This window comes from Canis lupus, chromosome 4 (assembly GCF_048164855.1).
Source record: "Canis lupus baileyi chromosome 4, mCanLup2.hap1, whole genome shotgun sequence".
NCBI lineage: Eukaryota > Metazoa > Chordata > Mammalia > Carnivora > Canidae > Canis > Canis lupus.
The window spans coordinates 3,692,574-3,716,575 of record NC_132841.1 but is presented as its reverse complement, the minus strand read 5'-3'; the positions used below and the strand labels follow the sequence as shown (position 1 = coordinate 3,716,575).

General features: G+C 37.3%; 1 protein-coding gene across 1 annotated transcript in view; it reads left to right on the top strand.

The window, feature by feature from the left end:
* The window catches only part of RYR2 (ryanodine receptor 2), a 753,550-nt gene that overhangs the window by 338,069 nt on the left and 391,479 nt on the right, over positions 1–24,002 (top strand). The window contains exons 10-12 of the mRNA XM_072822940.1: positions 1,647–1,746; positions 2,445–2,541; positions 23,042–23,116. Of these exons, the coding sequence (XP_072679041.1) occupies positions 1,647–1,746; positions 2,445–2,541; positions 23,042–23,116 (272 nt within the window). The remainder of the gene's footprint in view (positions 1–1,646; positions 1,747–2,444; positions 2,542–23,041; positions 23,117–24,002) is intronic.

Below are 24,002 nucleotides of genomic sequence, written 5' to 3'. Positions count from 1 at the left end.
CATAACATGGTATGAACTTTCACTCAAATTCAAAAGTAAAAGTATAAGCACTGGTATTTTGAATCCTCTTCTCATGGTATGGTAAAATCCATATGGATTTGTGTGTGTGTGTGTGTGTGTTTGTGTGTGTTGTCATTTTGACTCAACTCATTGAAGTAAGAATATCTATGGAATAACCTCAAATTTTTTTTGGCTTATACTACTTTGATTTTGAAGGTTTGGTTGGCTTCTCCACATACTTCATGAACAATGCTGCTCACTGCAAGGTATACAGGTGTGAGCCTGTGTCTAATAGCTTATGAGATGGGGAAAGAAAAATACACAGAACAATTACATCATGAGATGATTGCTCTGAAGGAACATATATTTTTATTGGTTGTGGAAGCTGAGTGCATATATGATTTATTTGTAAATAGAGAATTTTAATATAGGGTCAGAAATAGAACAACCAAATCTCAGCTGGGATTTGTGTCAGTGGGACAGGCTGCGGCTAAGAGATTGTAAACGGGCACATAGCTGGTTGAGATAAGGAGAGGGTCAGAGCAAGGGCTTGCTCAATCTGATGCATTGACTGGTAAACTTCTAATTTTGATTGGAAAGACTATGGGTAAGATGACTGCATACATGTCGGATGTCAAACTTTGTATGATTTGTTCCTAAGAGAAAGATATTGAAATACCTATTTTTGCAAGTGACTTAAGAGTGATATGTTTAGGTAAGAGAACTTTACAGTACTCTGGTCTGTATATGATTTTTTATGGTCTGTGGAGTATATCGGCATGACTCTGATTCCTCTTCATCTAGCTAAGACGGTCAGATTTCTGGCGAAAATCTAGGAGAGCTAAAGACTTTAAAAGATTAGGCTGTAAGCATTGGAGAAGTATTGGAGAATACTGTTGTTGTTTACTGAGATGATTCTAGGGAAAAAGTGGTTGTTCTCTATATATTTGAAGTTCTAGAGGCTGCCAAGTAATGATTAGTAAAATGAACAAGGCATTTAGCTGTACTCATAATTTTGTTTTTCTTTACCAATCATGTGATAACTCATATACTATGGCACTCAAGAATATGAAATATATTACTATAGTGCATTTCTATTTAAGAAGGAAAATCTGAAATTTGTAAGATCTGAATTTTGGAGAAAATTTATTGTCCCAGTTTTGTATAAGGAAATATTGCCACCTAATGGCTATTATATTAAATTGCAGATAAAAGTTCCCAAAGGATCCTATAAAACTAAAACTTTGATCCAGTAGATTTTACATACCTCACTTTCAAAAAACTGTCATGTATGATATGTAGGAAACTTAATTACAATTTTAATGATAAGTGACAACTCTGTACAGTTTTGTTTGTCAATAAACCTTTAGAACAAAATAGTCTGTTTTAACACATATTTATTTTCATAGTTTTGTTTGTGTGTTTTCAGATGAGTGGCTTAGAATGAAGTTGAAAAATACCTACAGTCAAATAGGAACTTTAATTTTTCTTCTGCTAGTCTCTTAATTACTCAGTGACATGATTGAAATAGATGTTCTCAGTGGACATGTCCAAATCTGCAATGTTAAGTTTGAGCTGCCAGAAACACTTATGTAATAAGACCTTCAAAGAGCCTGAAGAGATACCTCCTTTTGCCTCTCCTGCAGCACTTGTCTTATGGCAACGGCAGCTTACACGTGGATGCTGCTTTCCAGCAGACTCTTTGGAGCGTGGCCCCAATCAGCTCAGGAAGCGAAGCAGCCCAAGGTAAAAACTCCACTTCAATTAGAGGGCTCATCCTTCATGCACAGTTGACAATCATCTTTGGAATTGTGATAATGAGCAGATTGTTAATTAAAGCATTTTGTGTCAGAATATTCTAGAATGCAGATACATGACATTTAAGAATCTTGTTTAAATTGCTCTTTAAAAGTGAAGTTTGTATTAAGATTGATCTTGTTTTTATTTTTATGATAATCTCAGCTTTTGCTTATTTGTGCGTGCTTTACATGCTACCTTTCCAGATGTTATTTACTCTTGTGCTTTGGTCTCATTGTATTGCTCAGTTAGGCTAATATCGAGGTTTCTCCTCTTCCATGGTTGGGTGACTTAGGGCCAGATCAAAATAGTGTTTATGCATCAGGATTCTCGGGAAATATCTGCATTTGTGTTCTGATTGTTCTCACTTATACAAGTTCAAATCTGAACCTACCCATGCTTGTGTGTTGAATGGAGGATTTTATGAGGTTGAGGTCATGTTTTCTAGTGGGGCCATCTCTAACTGTGGGACTTTGGAACCCTGAGCAGGTGGCACCATTCATCTCTGTGATTTTGGCCAGGTAATGAAGCCTCACTGAGTTTCTGTTTCTCTGTCTATGACAATAGAAGATTGGACCAGATGATCTGTCCAGCTGTCGGCATCTAACCATGACTGTTCAAATGTGACTGAATTTCAATCCTTACAGGGTATCTAATTGGTGGTGACGTCCTCAGGTTGCTGCATGGACACATGGATGAATGCCTCACTGTCCCTTCGGGAGAGCACGGTGAAGAGCAGCGGAGGTTGGTATTAAGCCCAGCATCCTGAGCCTTGCCTTGATATATTTTTTTTTAATTAAGAGTATGTCTCTTCAGGCCACTTGGATAATAGAAAGTAAGCCATTACACTCTTTCCATTGAAGGGATCCATGTGTCAGCCTCTTTAGAAGTTTTTTATTATGTTATTTAACATGTTTTTATTACTTTTTGATAGAACTGCTAAAAATTTTTGTATGAATAAAACATGGTCAGAAGTATTGACTAAAACAGTGGGAAGAGTGAATGCATTAAACTACTTAAAACTTCCTTAAATGTTCTTAGTTTTGATTAATTTTCTTTTTGGAGTGTTTAGTCCCAAATTCAGTTTCAAAGTCAGAGTTCTCAAATGGCACAAAAGTGGGACCTTTTTTCTGCTACCTCCCACTTACCTTCATACATAATAAAATTGACCACTCCCCCGAATATTTTATGTGATTATAGTTGCTCTCTCACATTAATATTTGTTGGCATTGGGTAGAGACTGAAGTCATCTGAATCACTGGGAAATGTGCACAGATAGTGCAAAAACTATAAAATATTTAGGATGATTTCAATGTTCTGCTTTGATGAATTAATGGGTGAATAGTGAGTTGAACACACAAATAGATTACTGTGAGAGAAGGCATTATCTGGATTGTTTATTATAGGGTTTTAACTCTTTTAATGGACATTGCTCATAATATTAACATATATAGAGAAGTAACTATTATACATATTTGTTTTTGTAACTTAGAGAACATTTAGAAAGTTAATACTCATTTTAACTAGCTGTTGAATCCTAGAAAAGTCCTTTGGAGACCTATTAGCTATGCCTCTCTGATCAAGCAGGCCTGGCTTGTAGTGAAGAAGGAAATGTAGAGCCTGGAAAATCCTGGCAAGAAAAAATACCGCTTATAGTAGGTTAGGAAAAAGATGTTGGTGTTGATAGGGTTTGTGTGAAAGACAAGAGGGAACTCAAAAGGAATTCATTCCAAACAGAAGAATAAATTTAAGACTTGGGCTGGCAGTGTGTTCTGAGAATAGCAGTTCATCCAGAGTGACCAGGGAAAGGATGGAATTCAAGGTGGTAAGAGAGACCAGTGTGGTCAGCTTTTGAAGGATCCTTGGTGCCATTCTCATGGGCTGGCTTTTACTCTGAGGTAGTTAGGAAGGAGCATGGTGTAGGGATGAAATGGTCAGGTCTCTTGTAAAGGAAAAGGGAGGTCTGATGGGCAGGAGAAGCTTGGCTCAAAGATGAGAGAGTCCAAGTCAGGGAAACCCACCAGGACAGGGTTGTTTTTAGGCATTCGTGTGAGAGGAAGGGAGAAACTTCATCCAGAGAGTGGTCATCAGAATGGAGAAGGATACCTGGACCAGAGACATTTTAGGTCAGATTGACTGGTTTAGGAATGAACCTAGTATGGACTGTGAGGAATGTATCTGATCCAGGGTGTCCTGGTGTTTCTTTTTTATTTATGTATTTATGTATTTATTTATGTATTTATTTATTTTTAATCTTTTAACTTTTTTTTAATTTTTAATTTTTTTTTTGAATTTTTTTGTCCTGGTGTTTCTGACTGTAGAGAAGAGAGATGGTGCTTAGGGTTGTAGGATCCTTATTTCATACTAAGGATTGAGTTAAAGTTTGGACTCTGGTGAATACAGAGGGTTTGTGGGACACCCAGCAGGAAATTGAAATTTTTGTCTTTTACGTAGACAAAGCTTGGCTTGGATGTAAATCTCAAACACCCAGGGGAGAGTTGAAGGAATGAGGGTCTGAAGTAGGGAAAGTGGAGTTAGGATTAGGGGAATGTGTTTATCAGTTTGGGCATTGCTTTAAAAAGGCTGCAAAACCTCAGATAGACTAATGAGCGAGGAGGCCAAGGGTGGAATCCCAGAGAGTGCTGACATTTAAATGTGGATGGGTGAAGAAGAGTCGGCCTGATGGTTAAGTTGAGAACCAGGGAAGTGAGTCATGAAAGCCAAAGCAGGATTGGAGGACAGATGTGTTGAATGCTGTGATATGTTTATATAGATATAGGAGCAAAAACAGGTCTTGGTGTATGTAGTCTTTGAGATCTTTCTTTCCTGATTTGTTACATGAAACACTTAAATGATCTCGGGGCCTTTCTATCCTTTCTATAGACAATTGAGAGAGTTATAGTTAAGGAAATGGGCTCTGGAGCTAGGCAGCCCTGGATTTGGGGCTTAGCTCTGCCACTTCTTTGTATGACTCATGCAGGTGACTGAATTTCTTTAAACATTGCTTGGCTCCTCTGTACAGTGCAACTTAAATATTAGCTGCTGCTCTGTGGGATTGTTTCTCTTTTCAGTAAGAAAAGGCGTGTAGAATACTCAATGCATATTAAGAGATCAACAGATTTTGTTGTCGCTGTCATTATTATTTAGACAGAAGAGCAGCCTTTAGTCAGATTGGGAAACATTTTCAGGGACCCCAGGCATGTGCATGAAAGCTTAATGGAGCATAGGCTTTGGAGAAGAGGCTAAACTAGATAAAAGAAAATCCTCTTGGAGATCCCTGGGTGGCTCAGCAGTTTAGCGCCTGCCTTTGGTCCAGGGCTTGATCCTGGATTCCTGGGATCGAGTCCTGCAGTGGGCTCCCAGCATGGAGCCTGCTTCTCCCTCTGCCTGTGTCTCTGCCTCTCTCTCTCTCTCTCTCTCTCTCTCTCATGAATAAATAAATAAAATCTTAAAAAAAAAAAAAAGAAAATCTCTTTTCTTTGACTTGAATGGAGTAGGTGTGGGATGAGGAAGTGTTTCTGATTCTTGCCAAGGTTCAGAAGCTAGAAATGGGTGAGCATAGTTTTTGTTTTAATAGGTGAATGTTTTCATTCTCAGATGAGAATATTCAGTGTCAGATGGGCCCCAGATTTCCTCAGCTGAGCTCAATGGCAATGAGTACAGTTTTCCATCACTCCTGGACATGAGAGAACCTGTACATTCAGTAGATGTTTCCTTGAACATGGCATTTATAGAGCAGATTTTTCTACTGATTCTGTAGGCAGCTGGTTGTTACTTTAGAGAAAACTAGGGGCCATTTCAAAGGTATTTTAATTCCTTTAATTCCAGACTTCCTGCTGAAGTCTGTCCTTTCTCATATCATCCTTGATTTAATGTTAATTTCTGTGTCAATCTCAATATATATTCAGTTCAGCATATCACAGCTCTTTCTAGGGAGTAATGTCAGTAAGAACACATCTGTTTGTGCTCTTTGTACAGAATATTGACACAGGTAAAATTAGGTTTTAACAGATGTCAGATCCTGACTCAGGGGAGAAAATGAGTCAGAAGTAGGCAGCAGGAGCCTGAGGTGTTGCTCCAGAAAGGAGAGTTAATTTGCCCTGATTAAATAGTGAGACTGGGCATTTGTTTGCATGTAATGATAAAAATAATTTCCTAAATTTTACATTCACAGAGCCCTCTGTTATTTCAGATCTCCTTAATATCATGATATAGAAATTTCTGTATCTCTTTCAACTCTTACCTGGAGTCATTTCAGTTCCTTAGATGACTTTAAGAGGCTAAGGACATCTCAACCTGAAAGCAGAAGTTAATGGATATGAATGGATATGAATCTGTACTGAGGGAGGAAAACATCATGATAACCTGGGAATATATACCTTGATTTTTTTTTAAAAAAAGATTTTATCTATTTATTCATGAGAGACACACAGAGAGAGGCAGAGAATACAGGCAGAGGGAGAAGCAGACTCTCCCTGGGGAACTCAACATGGGACTCAATCCCAGGACCAATCAGGATCACGACCTGAGCCAAAGGCAGACACTCAACCACTGGGCTACCCAGGCATCCCTATATCTTGATTTTAATTAAAAATAAATAAATAAATAAATAAATAAAAGAAGCAAAAATAATTTGACCTTTGGATCTCCAACTTGAAAGCTGGAGAATTTCCAGGGAAATACATAAAAATTTCTTTTACTTTACAGCTCTTGGCCATACTTGTGATCTGCTTATGCTCATTAATTGTGTCATGCTATAAAAGTCAAAGGATTAAGGTCAAACCAGTTTTAAGAAGCAGTGGAGGGATCCCTGGGTGGCGCAGCGGTTTAGCGCCTGCCTTTGGCTCAGGGGGCGATCCTGGAGACCCGGGATCGAATCCCACATCGGGCTCCTGGCATGGAGCCTGCTTCTCCCTCTGCCTATGTCTCTGCCTCTGTCTCTCTCTCTCTCTCTGTGTGACTATCATAAAAAAAAAAAAAAAAAAAAAAAAGCAGTGGAAATAGGGAGATGGCCAGCAGTAACAGCTACTTCCAAGCAAGTTAGGAACGTTAGGAACATTTTTGGTCCTAAATGCTCTGTTCTTGATTGGCTTGGTCCATCTGCCCATGTCTCCTCCCGCTAACTCAACTATAATCGTAGCAATTGAAGATGCAGTTCGATGATGGGTTTTATACTGCTAGAGGTTTTATACTGCTAGAGACCAATGGAGTATTTTAATTTCCTCTTCGCATTTAGATTTGTATGTGTAAGTGATTACTTAGCATTCTCATGAGAGTTATTAATAAAAACGCTTAGAACGAAGAGCATACAGTGTCCCATTCAGTTAAGTGGAATTAAATGGGTGAATGAGGCCCTACCCAAGTTTAATAAATTCATAGTTTTTGCCACTCTTCTTGCTCATCTTGAATTTTGGATTGAATTCTGACATTTCTTATGAAATTCAGCAGCACTATAGATTTATTTTAAATGTCTTGAGATTTTTTTTTGTTTCTGGGAAAACCTGTGGTTCTAAGATCACTGGCATGCAACTTGTGTAAATAACAAACAGTGAAAATCTATAAATATATAGAGGTTGTGAGCATTTGGGTGAAAGGGAGAGATACTTTGAGCATTAGCTTTAAATTGTATTTTCTTATCTTCATTCTTACTCAGACTCTTCAGATAGTGAGAAAATATATTAAGGAGAAACAGGGATTTGTCAGATGCAACATAGTGTTTTAATTATTGACTAAAAATAAGCTTTCATTCTGGAAGCTTGAAATTTGATTACCAATTTTCATTTCAAGCATGATGTATTTTATATAGGGAGCATTTTCTGCCCTAGATTCTGTCTCTGGATTACATCATATTACTTTTGTCCATGTTTATGTGGAGAGTAATAAAATGTCAGCAAAGGCATTTTCTTTATGTGTACACACACTTATGCATTAAATATGCACTAACTGAATTAAGCATGCCATATTTTAAAGTTATTGCATTTTAAAATGGATAAAATTGGGGGAATAGTGTTAGGAATTATTTAATATCTTTGACTTGGACACCAGTATTAGGGAAATATTTTTTTGAAAAGCATCATTTGTATGTTTTTTTTTTTAGATTTTATTTATTTATTTGGGTAGGAGGGACCACGAGTGCAAGTGAGCACAGAGGAGGGACAGAGGCAGAGAGAGAGAGAGAGAGAGAGAGAAACTCTAGCAGACTCCCTGCTGAGTGTGGACTACAACACAGTGCTTGATCCCACAACCCTGAGATCATTACCTGAGCTGAAGTTGAGTTGGATGCTTAACTGACTAAGCCACCCAGGCACCCCCTAAAAGCATACTCTGTAGTTAAAACCGTTGTACTACATAGTCCATGGGTAGTTTTATTCATTGAGTAACAATTGTGGAATGACTATCATGTTCTGGTGCTAGGGTTATAGTAATATGTAAAAAGATACAATGTCTCCTTTCTCAAGGAGTTTACATTCTAGGGGGGATATGGGACAACAAAAACATAAATAAGTGTATTTATAAATGCACACACATACACCCACAGGTAATATACATGGTGATGATAAGGGCTTTGGAGAAACATAAAGGAGATAAAGGAGTGGCGATAGTCTGTGTTTGTGTGTGTGTATTTGAGGGAGGGAGGGAGAAGGGGAAGAAGGATGAAGAGGAGAAAGAGAGGGAAAGAAAGGGGGTGATCAGCAGAGAGAAGTTGTTCTGTTTTTGACTTATCAGGCATTACTATTGGTGTATACTTGCTCTGTCTTGCTACTTTCAAATGCAGGGCAATTAAGTTATTTTTTTCAGGGGATCCCTGGGTGGCGCAGCGGTTTGGCGCCTGCCTTTGGCCCAGGGCGCGATTCTGGAGACCCGGGATCGAATCCCACATCGGGCTCCCGGTGCATGGAGCCTGCTTCTCCCTCTGCCTGTGTCTCTGCCTCTCTCTCTCTCTCTCTGTGACTATCATGAATAAATAAATAAAAATCTTTAAAAAAAAAAAAAAAAAAAAAAAAGTTATTTTTTTCTGACAATATCTGGAAATAAATGCTACATCTACTTTCCAGAATGTGACTCAGCAGGCAGAAGCTGTGCCATATGTATGCATGACAGTATCCTTGCCCCTTTTATGATATTATGATGATTTAATGAGGTTTAGTTGTAAATTATTGATAAGGCATGAGATGGGTTTGATACCATGAATTAAATGTGTCTCAGTCTGGCTTAGAAAGAGATGCATGGCTTATGTCTGTATATACAATTGGATGACTAATATCTTTACAGGATTTGTATGCCCTCAGTCACTACCTGGAAGGAAGCTTATAAATCTGCCTAAATAGTCAAGGAGATAAAGTTATCATATGGGGGCTTATCTTCCACCTTCATGACCTGTATTTGCCTGTGCAGCCTGGGTCTGGGAGCAGGATGGCTTTGCTAAGCAGTTTTGGTGGAAGAGTAAGTACATATTAGAGAGCTATTTTCTATGCTGTGCCTCTTCTTCCTTGAGAGAAGTTCACATTTTTCCCAAATTTAAACTCCCTGCTTATTGCAAAGAGCACAGTGCCTTATTTGAGCCTGTCTCCATTAAGCAGCCTGATTGGTCTACAGCCACTCTCTCCAAGAAGGACTGGGCTGGAATTCACTGTATTAAAAAACACAGGCCTTGAAGGCCAAATATTAAAAATATTCACAGGAATTAGAGCCATGGGATTTCAGTAGAAAAAAAAAAGTGAAATATTCAATATTCTTAAAGTTGAGTGAATTAAAAGACAATAGAATAAATATATCAACATTAAAAAAGATATGTTATTTTCTTAATGAAATTTAAAAAATATTTTAAGATTTATTTATTTATTCAAGAGAGAATGAGAGAGAGCAAGAGCATGCAGGAGCAGGGGGAGGGGCAGAGGGAGACAGAAAAACAGACTTCCCGCTGAGCACAGAGCCTGATGCAGGGCTCCATCTCAGGACCCTGAGATCATAACCTGAGCAGAAACCAAGAGTCAGAAGCTTGACTGACTGAGCCATCCAGGTGCCCCTCTCAACAAAATGTAAGACGATATTTTACTACCCATGTTTTGTTTATTCACTTAATCTGGATGTATAAGCAATATCTTTCAGGTGAAAAAAAAAAAAAGAAAGAAAAGTTTCCTTTTCTTTTTAATTTCCAAATGCCTTTGTGGTTCTATGCTGGGTGGAGTGAAAGGTAAACATAGCAACATGTATTTTACTGCTTGTCTGCTGTAGTCCTGTTTAGATGACTCTCTTTAATAATGATTTGGAATAGAAGGATATTGCTTTTAATCCACAGTGATTCATTTACATTTATTCAGATATGTCATCTCAGAATATACCTGTTTTCTCTTGTACAGCAATTTGAATAGAAATATCATCACAGACTCAGCTCCCGAGTGAATATGTAATGCTTCTTGCAATGCTGGGTAGGCATATATTCTTGATTTCACTGTTGCTATGAAGACACTCCTGACAGTTTGCTTTAGCACCTGCCTATAGCTCAACTGTTCAGCCAAACACCCTCATAGGTACAGAGAAGACTGTTGCAGAAGTACAAATTCTGTGAGAAATGTGTAAACTCAAAATTTCACTATGAAATAACCTCTTAATCCTGGGCCTTCTTTTCAATCACTTCAACTCAGTACCTTTAATTCTTACTGAGGCCCTTGTATAATATAGGTATTTTGGTGTGTGCTGTGCATAATGAATGAGAACCAGCCCCTGTCTTTAAGGAACTCACAGTCTAGTAAGATCTCTACACTAGATTTAGGAGGAAGCAAATGGTAATCTGAGTGAGGCCAATCACAATCTTTTAAAAAATTAAGTTATAGAAAATATCTCTTACCATTATACCATGTGAGGAAGATGAACAAGCAAGGGATCTTTGTCAATTTTTTAAATTTTATTTATTTATTTACTTTTTAAGACTTATTTATTTATTATAGAGATAGACACACAGAGAGAGAGAGAGGCAGAGACAGAGGAGGAGGGAGAAGCAGGCTCCATGTGGGGAGCCCGATGCGGGACTCAATCCCCGGACTCCAGGATCGTGCCCTGGGCCAAAGGCAGGCGCTAAACCCCTGAGTCACCCAGGGATCCCCGGATCTTTGTCAATTTTTGATTTTGAAGCAATAAATTAGTTTGCCTATATAAGTTAATAAAATAAGCTTCTCTTTCCACTGATTGGTTTGAATTCAGTATCAACTGTAAATAGAAATTGTTTGTGGGTTTTTTTTTCTGTAAACCTATTATTTTCCAGAGTATTCATAGGTGAAGCTTCAGTATCTAGGGTATGGTGACACATTAACACAGCTAAATTTGATTTTATTAGGGCCATGTTGGTGGTGGGACTGTCTTTAACTGCCTCATACAAATAATAGCACTAGTCACAAACTACCATTTCTTATCTTTATTGGTGATCAGTCTCTTCTGTTGATTATCTATTCAATTTCAGCCAGGACCACATCCTTTATTTTATACACCTTTTACATAGTGACATGTATATGGGATTCTGCACACATATTCTTAGTCTTTTATATTTGCGAAAGAAATAAATGGAGGAAAAAGAAGTCATACACTTTACTGTAGGTTGTTTATGGAGAGCAGTGGAATGCCTGCATTGACCACCACTCTGGCTTACTTGGCAGAGACTGAGGTCCCCCACTTACATTATTTTGGTGACTCCTGAAAGATTGTAGTCTGCTTGTACTTTGGGGAGGGGAAGAAAAGATATCTTACTGAATCAGCACACCAATCTGAGTGAGTAAGAAATGACTTTGGGGCCTGTAAGTTTCACATCTTTAGCACAGAGCCTTCTCTATTGGAAGCATCTTGACTTCAGATCACTCACAGGGAAGAATCCCTCTTCTTTTGTAGCACAAATTTGAGCCGTGGATAACAATGATTTTCAGAAAAAGAATTGGGCAGTTGTGGGTATCATTGACAATCTGATGCATGTTACATATTCCTAGAAAATTCACAGACTGATCAACATGGATGTTTGTGCCTTTGGGATAATTTTTATGATGTTTATGCAGGTTTTTTCACTGAATTTTCCCTATTATTTTCCCCCACCTAAGCAGTTAGTGGTGTCTGTTGCTTTTTTCCCCCTGAAGCGGAGGTTTGTGACTTCACAGAAAGCTTGTTTTGTGCAAGGCATTTTTATTCCCTAAAGACTAAATTCAAGGAGGTTCTTCGGGTTAGTGTCTTAGATGGGAGAGAGAAAGATGGTCTCAGATAGAAAAAGAAGAAAAGAAGGGATTTTTCAACTTAAAAGACATTTAGGCAGAACAAGTGGATGTCCATAGGCAAAAAATAAAAAATTTAAAAAAATAAAAGAAAAAAGAACTTTTAACCAAACCTCACACTTAATACAAAAACTAACTCCAATGGATCATGGACAAAAATATAAAACATAAAACTATGAAACTTTCAGAAAAAATAGGAAAAACGAACATCTTTGAGATCATTGAGTTTTAAAACTTGACATTAAAGGCATGTCTTCATTAGAAAAAAAACATTGATCAACTGAACAGCATCAACATAAAAAACTTCTGTAAATGTTGGAGGAATCAGAGTGAAAGAGGATCAAAGCTAATACAGGATCCCCGAGAGGAGAGGCACTTTTGGAAGTACAGGTATAGTTTCAGGAGCTCTACCCTTGAACCAGAAATAGAGTAGCCCTTATAAGTAGTCAAACCTAGCCTTAAATAATATGAGTTGCTATTGGGTTAAGATGTTGTGAGATTACTATGACCTATACCACCATATCTGCCAGAAGCAAAAAGGTATATCTTTTGGGAGAAAATAAGACATAGACTTCAAATGATCTCTATAATTTTATATATACAATGTCTAGTAGAATTAATTGAACTCTTTTATTTCAACCCCAACCAGTATACTGCAGTGAAATTCTGGAACTAACTACCCAGAGTTAACAGATTGTGCAAGTTACAGGCTTCGTTCTCTACAAAACTGCCCTTATCTCAGATTCAAGATACAAATTGGGGGTGGGATCCTTAGACCATCTGTGCTTCTAACCAACTGATTACTTATTTGGGGGTTCTCCTAATCTCTTTAGATTCAGGAACTCAGGACAATGCTATAATTATGATTCTAGTTTTGTTATAAAACATACAAATTAGACCAGCCAGATGAAGAGATGGATAGGTGAGTTCTGGGAGGGCCTGAATGCAGAGTTTCTCTGCCCTCTCCCTGTGGATCAGGACATCTTAAATTGTTGTGTCCACCATTTAGGGAACTCTGTTGGGCTTTGGTTCCACGGTGTTTTTATTGGGGTTTTATTATGTAAGAGTGACTGATTAAATATTCGACTGCATGGTTGAACTCAGTCTCCAGCCTGTTACTCCCTGAGGTCAGGCTGCATCATGCTTGCAAACTTCTAGTCATCTCATTGGTCTTTCCAGCATGGCCAACCTACGTGTTGAAGCTATCTAGGGCTGCCATGAGTGAACTTATTAGCCTAATTTGAGTTGTGATCTAGGGGGCTCCTGAATAACAAAGCCACTTCTTTCACTTGGGAACTTACAAGTGTTTAGAGTCTCCTTCCCGGGAACCAGGGACATTGGTCAGCCAATTGGTTTGTTATACAACACAGGCATATACAATACTAGTTAAACAAGGAGGAAGAGGAAACACACACCATAGAAGAAGGCACACAGGTCATGGATACACAGATAATAGATTTATCATAATAGAACTTTAAAACATTTATTATTATGATCTCAGAGTTAAAAGAGAAGATGAAATTTGGTAGAGAATTGAAAGCTATAAAAAGGGATCATATAGGCATTCCCAAACTGAAACAGAAGATTAAAATAACATATTAGAAACTCAACAGATTTAACATCAGCTTAGAAGCAGCTGAAAAGAATTAGTGAGCTGAGAATCCGATCAGGTGAATTCAGAATGAAACATTAATGGTTAAAAGATTGGGAAATAGAGAAGAGAGAACAAGGAAATACATGGGAATTGAATATTCTATCATACATATAATTGGAGTCCCAAAATAAAAAGATGAAGGGAAGAGGGCAGCAGGGAAGGTGAGAAGGAGAGAGAGCAAGAACAAGAAAGCTTGCAAATATACAGGACACAGGTAATATTTAATACAACTGCTTCAGGATTCTGCACAATGGACTAGGTATATTAACATAGATTTAAGAAGGACTGTTAGCTAAGGAAGACAGATAAAAAGAAAGAAGACTTAGGACCATGAGAGTAAAACTACTGAAAACTAAGCATGAAATAAAGCACTTAAAAACAAAGAAAAAAAGGCATAGTACATTTAAAGTGACAATAGTAAGATTTACAGCGCAGTTTATCTGAGAAACAACTGGAGACATAAGATAGAAATTTAAAAGTGCTTAAAGAAAATAAGTGCCAACCTGATGACCATTTTATCTACTGAAATGACAGCTTTTAAAAGACAAAGCTGAGGAAATGTATTACCAGCAAACCCACAGCAAAGGAAATATTAGAGGGTTCTTCAAGTAGAAGAAAATTATCTCCGATATAATTTTGTAGATACAGAAAGGGTAGACGAGAGCAGAAAGAAGGTAAATATGAGAAAACTTGTAAAGACTGTTAAGTAAAATTTTAAAAAACCAAGATTTTTAAAAACTATATAGGGGAGCACATGGGTAGCTCAGTGGTTAAGCATCTGCCATTGGCTCAGGTTGTGATCCCAGGGACCTGGGATGGAGTCCCACATCAGTCTGCCTTGGAAGGAAGTCTGCGGAAGGAAGATTGAAGTGCTGTGGTCCTCCCAAGATTTCTGCCCCCTGCTGTATATGCTCTACATAATCCTCTCCTTTTTGTGTGTGGTGAGGCTATGAGTGTGGTGGATTTTGCACCCATGATTACATAACATTATATAACAAAGCTGGAAAGATGTTGCAAATGTAATTAAGTTTCCCAGTCTGCTGACCTTGAGTTAATCAAAAGGGAGATTTTCTTCAGTGGGCCTGACCTAATGAAGTGAGCCTGTAATGAAAGGGACTGAGCTTGCTGAAGACTCAAAGTGTGAAAAAGGTTGTCCTGCCAGCCTCGAAGGAGTAAGCCACTATGTTGTGAGATGGTCTATGGAGCAGTCCATGGGGCCAGGATCTGAGGGCAATCTTTTGTTGTTGAAAGAGATCCCCACCTGACAGCTGGCAAGAAAACAGGAACCATACAGCTGAAGCAACTGACCTCTATCAACCACCAGTGAGCCTAAGAGAATACCCTGAGCTCCACCCAAGAACACAGCCCCAACCAACATTTTGATTTCAGCCTGTGAGACCCTGAGAAGGGAACCCACCTATGCCATATCCAGACTTCCAACCTAAAGGCTATTGCATGATACATGGGTATTGTTTGCAACTAAGAAGTCAGTGGTAAGTTATTACACAATGGTAGAAAACTAACAATTCCTGGGTGATGTCACTTTAGGAATGAGGATAACAAAAGAAAAGAAACAAGGAGATATTGAAAATGCTCTAATTATTCTTTTTTTGTAATTCAGATATATTGCTCATACTTCACTGATCAGACTTAAGTGTTTGGGGATGAGCCAAGTGTTATGAAACATTGAACTTATCTGTAGTTATCCTGGGAAGAAGAAGAATCAATCACAATGTAGCTGCTATTCCCAGACTTAGAAATATGATTCAAGGTAGAAAAAATGAATTTTCTCTCAATTAATTATTGTGATGTTTAATTTTATGTATTCGCTTCACAGGGCAACAGAGTGCCCAGGTATTTGATAAGACTTACTCTGGGTGTTTCTATCAGGGTGATTTTTTTTTTTTATGACTTTAGTATTTTTTTTTTATGACTTTAGTATTTAAGTTGCTAGACTGAGTAAAGCAGAAAACTGAAATTTCAGGTCTTCTTGGCCCTTGAACCTATCACTCTTCGGACTGGAACTCTTTGGACTAGAACTACACCATTGGCTCTCCTGGTTCTCAGGTCTATGGACTTTGTATATTTATAATACTTTATAATGTTTATTATTTTAATGATTAATGGTATTTTATCATTCTTCTTTTTATCATGCATGTTATATATAAGCCCTATATATGTTAAGAGTTATCTGTGGGGAGCCTGTGTGACTCAGTTGTTTAAGCATCTGCCTTCAGCTCAGGTCATGATCCCAGGGTCCTGGGATTGAGCCCTGTGTTGGGCTCCCTGCTCAGTGGGGATTCTGCTTCTCTCTTTGCCCCTTTCCCCCACTTGTGTGCTTACTTGCTCTCTCAAATAAATAAAATCTTAAAAAAAAGAAATGTCTATATCCTATTGATTCTCTGAAGAACCCTAATATACTTATAAAAAACTTCAGACCTCAGATTTCATCTAGCTGGTTTTCTCTGAGATTAAAATTACCAATAATGTGACCAGGATATTTTAGACCAGGCTTTGCAAACTGTGGTGTGTGGGCCAAATCCAGCCCCCTGACTATTCTTCCAAATTAAGTTTTATTGGAACATAGACATGCACATTTTTTTACATATTGTCCATTAACATGCTTTCAGAGTTAGGTAGTATGAAACAAAAAACATATGGCCCATTCAGTCTAAAGTGTTTACTGTCTAGCTCTTCATTAGAAGAGTTTTCCAGGCCCTGTTCTAGAACTCCTATTCATGGTGGCTGTGAAAGTCTTGGATGGGCCATCAGTTCCAACCAGCAGTCCCAAAGACGTGTGGCAGTCCTGTGCTGACAGCCCAAGTGAATGTGCCTTCAGGATTACACCTTTACAAGAGAGAGCAGGTGGCTAGGGAAAAAAAAGTATTTTTTAATCCATGTAATGTGTATAATCTTTTCAGAGGTTGAGTTTTCTCTAGTATTAGATGCCAAAAAAAGTCATATTGATTTGTATGTGAATTTCGAGACCACAAAGATATCAAATGAATAATTTTATTTGATACATAGAACTAACGGAAGCAAAAGGAGTATGCAGATCACTGCTGAAGTTGAATGGTAGAATCACACACTTGTATGGTAGAAGAATCTAAAAAGGAGGTTGTCTGAATCATGGCTTTATTTCCTTTTCATGTTGTCCTGAGCAATTTTAAAATTTAGGACTTACTATACGTTTGCATATAAATGAGTATATGATACTATCATCAGTTCAATTGAACAAGCAGTATTGAGTCTTTAACTCCATATTTGGAAAGATTGAATATGGCACCATCCTCTTCCTCCACACCCTCGGAGCTCCATTTGCTGTGTAAGGACTCTTCTGAGAGGTCTCCATGGGTTCTATCTTCCCTTTCTTCCTCACAGTCATCCAATGACCATTAGCTTCATTTTGTGTGTCAAGAAATGAGTCACGGAGGAATTCATTGACTTTGCACAAGTTTATACAAAGAAATGACATCTTCAGAAAGCTAGTCACAATCAAGCATGAGAGTGATATGTCCACATTTCAATGCCTTGTCATAGGTGGGAGCAAATAATTATTATTCACCAAGGAAGGTACTCTGTGGCAGCACTCACAAAGTGAAAAAAAAAAAGTAGTTTCCTTGCAAGGTGAAGGGTTCTCTTTAGTGCATTGAATCTTTTATTAATTGTGTTTTATGGTTCCGTGTGAAAATCCACTAATTGGAATTGTGTATCTTATAAAATTCTTATAAATATATACCAATATATGCCAAAATGTCATGCTGTGAAGAGCTCCTAAGGACTGTGCTTTTATTATTATGCTAATGTTAGCTTTTTCTGGGCCTGAAATTCTGAAGATGACCTATCCTGGCTGTCAAAGTGCCTGCTCTTTACTGAGAAATAAGTTGTTGGACAATTGAGATTAGTCTTAAATTATATTTTATAAGCTGAAAATGCAGAAATAGCTCATTACTTTTACTTCAGTGGACAACAGAATACTTACAGGAAGTGGAATTGATGACATAATAGGAAGAATTTATACTAATTGGAAGAATAACCTGAAAGAGCCTATTCAGGCAACTTTATGTCATCAACCTGAAATAGGAGCTCCTTAATAAAGTGTATCATATAGGGAGATAATGTGTTATGTAGGCATAAGTTATAGCTGGAAGCCTGGAATTTTTCAGAGTATTATTGAATAAGGCACACATGATTGGTTATTAGGTGTGTGTATTTAAAAAATTCATAGTCAGTGAAATTATAGTGGCTTTGAATTTTCTGATTTATGAGGTGGAAGATTCTTTGAAAAAAAATTCTGTTACGAATGATATCAATGGCCAGTTCTCTTAACACATCTTTTTTTCTTATTAGTGTTAACATTGTTGTGGTTCACTACAAAAATAATGTTTCAGTGAACAGAGAGCTGCAAATGCCCTGTGTTTCATATCCAGTTGACCTTCCCTTAAATTTTGATATCATTGCCACTGTTTGCATTGAAATCTCCCGGGATGCTGAACAACAAAGATGCTGTTGCTCTGGGTCTGCTCACTTTCTTAGAGAATCTTTCTCTCTGATCTTCCTATTGATAAAGCATTTGCTATGATTATGATCATTTAGTTGTATGAGTTTAAATATGGTCTCTAATATCAATTTGGTAAAGTTGTGGGTCTTTGAAACAATTGTTTTCCTGGATTCTGATTGGATACTTAAGACACATTGCAGGGAAAAGGGATGTTCCCTTCCAAGAATGGGTGTATCTGTCCAGGTAGACCAATTTCTAAATAATTTTAAATGTCCTTATGTGATTTATGATGGACTGATTTTTATTATATTAAGATCTTGATACTGGGAGGCCAGTTTTCAGTCAAAATAACTTATGAATAATTGATTGATTGGGCAACCAATGACATGCCATGTACTTACATGGGGAGACTCTGTATATAGCAAAGATTTCCCAGGTTGGCAACGAAGAATTGTAAGTCATCAGATTTTTTATGCTGCCAATGAAACATTTAAAGAAATAATTAAAGGCAGCAAGTCCTTTCAGAAGATATTCAGGAAGCCAATCAGTTAGACCTAAAAGTATTTCAGGTAGGAAGGTGGATCCAACTTTCCTTTTGACTTTATATTTGTGTTGTAAATATTAATTTCCCTTTAAGTTAAAATATCATTAGATTTCTAATTATACAAATAATAAAATATCATTGTAAAATTCAATTAATAAAGGAAAAGTAATGAAAGAATAAAACATTTGAAGGATAATTCTTCATATACTTTATGATGTATAATATATACAATTGTATATAAACATTATTCATGCTATTTGTATCTTAGAGTCCATTTAATTCTTAAGCTTAGCTCCTACATAACCTTTATTATGTAATTGGTATTACTAGCTTGGTATTCATCATTCAGCAGCTTTCTCTATGTTCATACAGAGAATATTTCTGCATTATACATATGTATATGCAGTAGGTTTATTGTTGTACAGAAAATGTATATCATTTGTAGTCTCATACTTAATAATATGTCATAGAATCCCTTCTTTTAATTTTCTGTTGATTTATTTTGTTCTCTGTTTAATCTGTTCAGACAGCTCTTGAATTTTGTTTTCATTACTTCTTTAATAATTAAAGGATTACAGGCCTAAATTTTTCAAAGTTTGCCTATGAATCCTAGACTTTTTATGAAGTGTTCTTATCCTCATTGCATACTAGATAGGATGTAATTCCTATTTCTTCTTTGACCCATGAATTATTTACAAGAGCTTCTGAGTTCTCCAGGTTGGTAAATTATAAAAATATTTTTAGTATTTATTTTCCTAGTGTAATTGGTTATAATTAGAAAATATGGTGAGTAAAGAGCTTTAGTTTAAAAAAAATCTGAAAAAATTTTCTTTATGGCTGCATACAAGATCTTTTTTAAAGGTCAGACTGATTTAAAAATCTGTCTCTTTGTGTGTCTGTCTATATATGTATACACACATACCTCTATATTTTGTCATTTGTTATTTTTAAGTATATAGCCAGATTCTGATTTAATTTGCCTGAAAATTATCTGTGCTTTGAGGTTTTTAAAGCTTTCCACGTGATTCTAATATACAACCAAGGCTAAGAATCACTGCCTTAGTAAACTAATGATTCTAATCCAGTGGTTCTCAGAATGTGGACCAGCTGCGCCAAGGTCATGGAACTTAGTAGGAATACAAATTCTTGCACCTTGCCCTACATCTACTGAATTGGGAACTTAGGGGCAGGGGATGCCCTGAAATATTTATTTTAAAAAGCCTGCAAGATCATTCTGATATTCACTAAAGATTTAGAGCCACTAACCTATTCCAGTGGCTCAACAGTGGGGGTGGTTTTGTCCCCCAGAAGATATTTGGTAACATCTGGGAACATTTTTGGTTATCACAAGCGGGGTGGGGGATAGAGGAGACAGCTGCTGCTGGCATTTGGTTGGTAGGGGGCAGGGATCAGTGAACACCGTATAGTGCACTGGACAGCCACCCACAGCAAAGAATTATCTGGCCCAAAATATCAGTAGTGCTGTTGTTTAGAAACTGATCTGAACTATGATTTTCAGACATTACTTTCTCACTACCACCAGTTGGAGAGCTTTTAAAAATCCTGATTCCAGGGGCACCTGGTTGGCTCAGTCAGTTAAGTGTCTGCCTTTGTTCAGGTCATGATTTCAGGGTCCAGGGATCAAGCCCCACAATCAGGCTCCCTGCTCAGTGGGGAGCCTGCTTCTCCCTCTGCCTTCTACTCTCCCTGCTTGCACTCTCTCTCTCTCTGTCAAGTACATAAAGAAAATCTTTATTTTTTATTTTTTTTAAGATTTTATTTATTCATGACAGACAGACACACACACACACAGAGAGAGAGAGAGAGAGAGAGAGAGAGAGGCAGAGACACAGGCAGAGGGAGAAGCAGGATCCATGCAGGGAGCCTGACATGGAACTTGATCTCAGGTCCCCAGGATCACACCCGGGCTGAAGGCAGCACTAAACCTCTAGGCCACTGGAGCTGCCCAAGAAAATCTCTAAATAAAAATCCTGACTCCAGATTTAGTTTAATTGGTCATTGGTGAGGGCATGGCATCACATTTTATTTTATTTTATTTTTTTTTAAAATTTTTTTATTTATTTATGATAGTCACAGAGAGAGAGAGAGAGAGAGAGGCAGAGACACAGGCAGAGGGAGAAGCAGGCTCCATGCACTGGGAGCCTGATGTGGGATTCGATCCCGGGTCTCCAGGATCGCGCCCTGGGCCAAAGGCAGGCGCCAAACCGCTGCGCCACCCAGGGATCCCATGGCATCACATTTTGAAAACCTATCCACATAATTATATCTTTAGCCATGATTGAAAACCAAATGATTGATTTAAGGTTATAGCTTCCATGAATGGATGTAGGGAACTATCTATGACATTGTTCATTGGTACACCTAAAACTTTTATAAAGGATGGATCAAGGTGATTGTGACCCTACCAACAATTTTAATATAGAAAGATCAATAAGTAGTCACTATTACCTCCAGATGTGACATAGTAAGGAGTATAAAACACTGGATCTAGATATGTAACTACAATTTTAGGGGTACATGTTAAAAAACATTGTGAGAATGTCATCAGAAATATCCAGAATGTAGAAACTCCAGACAAACAATACATAATGCCAACAAGGAAAAAAGAAGAATAGTTCTTAAAAGACATTTAAGATACTTAACTGTTTTTGTGCATCTTGTTTGGATATGGATTTGAAAGAGCAACAGAAAAACATTTTTGGGAAAATTTGAACAGAGTGGAGATTTCATAAAGATGAATTTTATGTGTATGTGTATATAATATGTGTGTGTGTATATATATGATATATATATATAGGAGTTTTTTGTAGTTGTATGTGGAGGGGTAGCTAGAAGTTATGGGTAAAACAAAATTGGCCTTGTATTGATCATTGCTGACACTGTGTGCTAGGTATATGGGGATTTATTATAATAATTTTTTACTTTCGTGTATTTTTGAAAATTTCCATAATAACAATAGGATGGAATATCATGATAGGAAAATACATGATAGGAAAAGCAGGTCAGAATGGTGTTTGAAAAACTATCAAGACAGTAGATTTTTCCACAGTGTAAAAAAACTCTAAAAAACAAATCAACACAGCAGCCTGGGTGGCTCAGCGATTTAGCACCACCTTCAGCCCAGGGCCTGATCCTGGAGACTAGGGATCGAGTCCCACATCGGGCTCCCTGCATGGAGCCTGTTTCTCCCTCTGCCTGTGTTTCTGCCTCTCTCTCTCTGTCTGTCTCTCATGAATAAATAAATAAAATCTTAAAAAAAAAACAAAAACAAATCAACAACAGTCTGTTGGATTTGGGACCATGAATATCATTTGGTGGTCTTAGCAAATCTGTTTCATTGGAGAAGTGAGTCTGAAAGCAAGATTGGAATGCACGGTGAAGTGAGAGGGTGATTTTCCGGCACATAATGGGGGTGACCAGGAGAGGAGAATATGGTGTAATTTGAGACAGGATAGGGTTATGTGTGTTTGAATGATGAAAGAGATTCTGTAGAGACAGAGACTGAGTCTCAGGGAAGAAACAGAGAGCATGCATAAGCAATGGCTTCCTTAAAACTGTCTCAACGGGTTGGTACGGAGTTCAATTTGGATAATGTATATAGCATTACTTCTACTATATTAACAAATTATTATGTGAGCTCTGGAAGTTGGGTATATGTGATACTTATTCAGAGTCATTGTGTGTGTCACTTTCTTTGCTGATGATCATATTTTTGGTGATCTTTATACTTTTCTATCTTTGTCATTTTGCAAAGTGTTGTAATAAAACATTGAAATTAGTATGTTCTTACATTTCTTTACAATGTTTAATATATCTACAATAGAATTTAGAACCACAAATAATTATATGTGGTTTAATAATCAATTATATGTTGTGATAATCAGATATTAAAGTATATGTAAGCGCATAGCTGAGTATTTTTATGCACCTAAGTTAAATAAGTGAAGGTATTCACTGGTGGGGAGAGATGGAGGCAGAGTCAGACAGGGGAAGAGGTGAGCAGGGAAGAGGGAGAGGAAATGAATGGGAGTAGAGGAAGAAAATGATTAATGAATATGTTTAAATTAAGTGTTTATTCAAGGCAAATTTACAGTGATCACTGTTACACTTATTTCTGTTATTTTTATTTCCAGCTATACTGTCTCATGCCAAAAAGTATAACTTTATCCATAGGCTTTCCATTTGCTTATCTCTTTTCATTAGCTTGAGATAATTGAGTTCAAGACTGACACATGTTAAAATTGAGCTTTTTTTTTTCTTTCCTTTTTAACCAGAACTGTTCACTATGAAGGTGGTGCTGTATCTGTTCATGCACGTTCCCTGTGGAGGCTAGAGACACTAAGAGTTGCGTAAGTAGAACTTGTAAATGCAGCCATGTGCTTCAAGTGTACTAGATACTTCCAATGCTGAGGACTTATGCATTTCCATGAAAGCTCACACTAACAACTACAGCAAAGAAGCAAATGAGACACTGAGAAAGTGGTGGAGAGTTTGTCTGTCCTCTTGCCCTTTTGCCTACCTTTATTTTGGTTTCTTAGGCTAAATTCACCAGGAAGTATGCAGTGATTCTATATTATCTGCTCTTGTCTTTACTTTGATTTATTTTGGTAACATCCTCTCATCCCCGTCTGTGCATCTCCTGGCAGAAGGTGTTCCTAAGACAGAGTGATATAAGGTTTGGAAACAGGAAAAATGGTTTGCAAGCCTGTTACACATTTCAGGTCTGACAGTGTCTGGATTTAACCTTCTAAAGGCACATATAAAACAAGAAACTTGAGCATGAACGAGATTACAAGGGTCCTTACTGGCAGTCACTATCTTTATTTACAAATATCTTGGTAGCCAAGTAAGGAATCTGGATTGCAATATGAAGTTACTGTGCATTTGTTCATTACAGAAACAAACAAATATATGTATTTGCATTCTTTCTTTTTTCTTTTTGGTGACTTCAAAAGTTGTTCAGATGTTGACTTTTAATTCCTGTAATAAATGCAATATTGGTGATCAAGGTGTAATTTTGAACTATTTTTAAATAGAATTAAAATATTCACCAGTTTTTTTTTTTTTTTGATTATGGAAAGGTTCATTCCTTTGCCTAAAAAAGCAATAAGTTTCCAGTGTGTTTGTTCCCAATTACATTAAACTTTTAGGAAATGATTGATTTAAGGTTATAGCTTCCATGAATGGATGTAGGGAACTATCTTAGTATAGAATAGCTATCTTTGTAGACCTAAT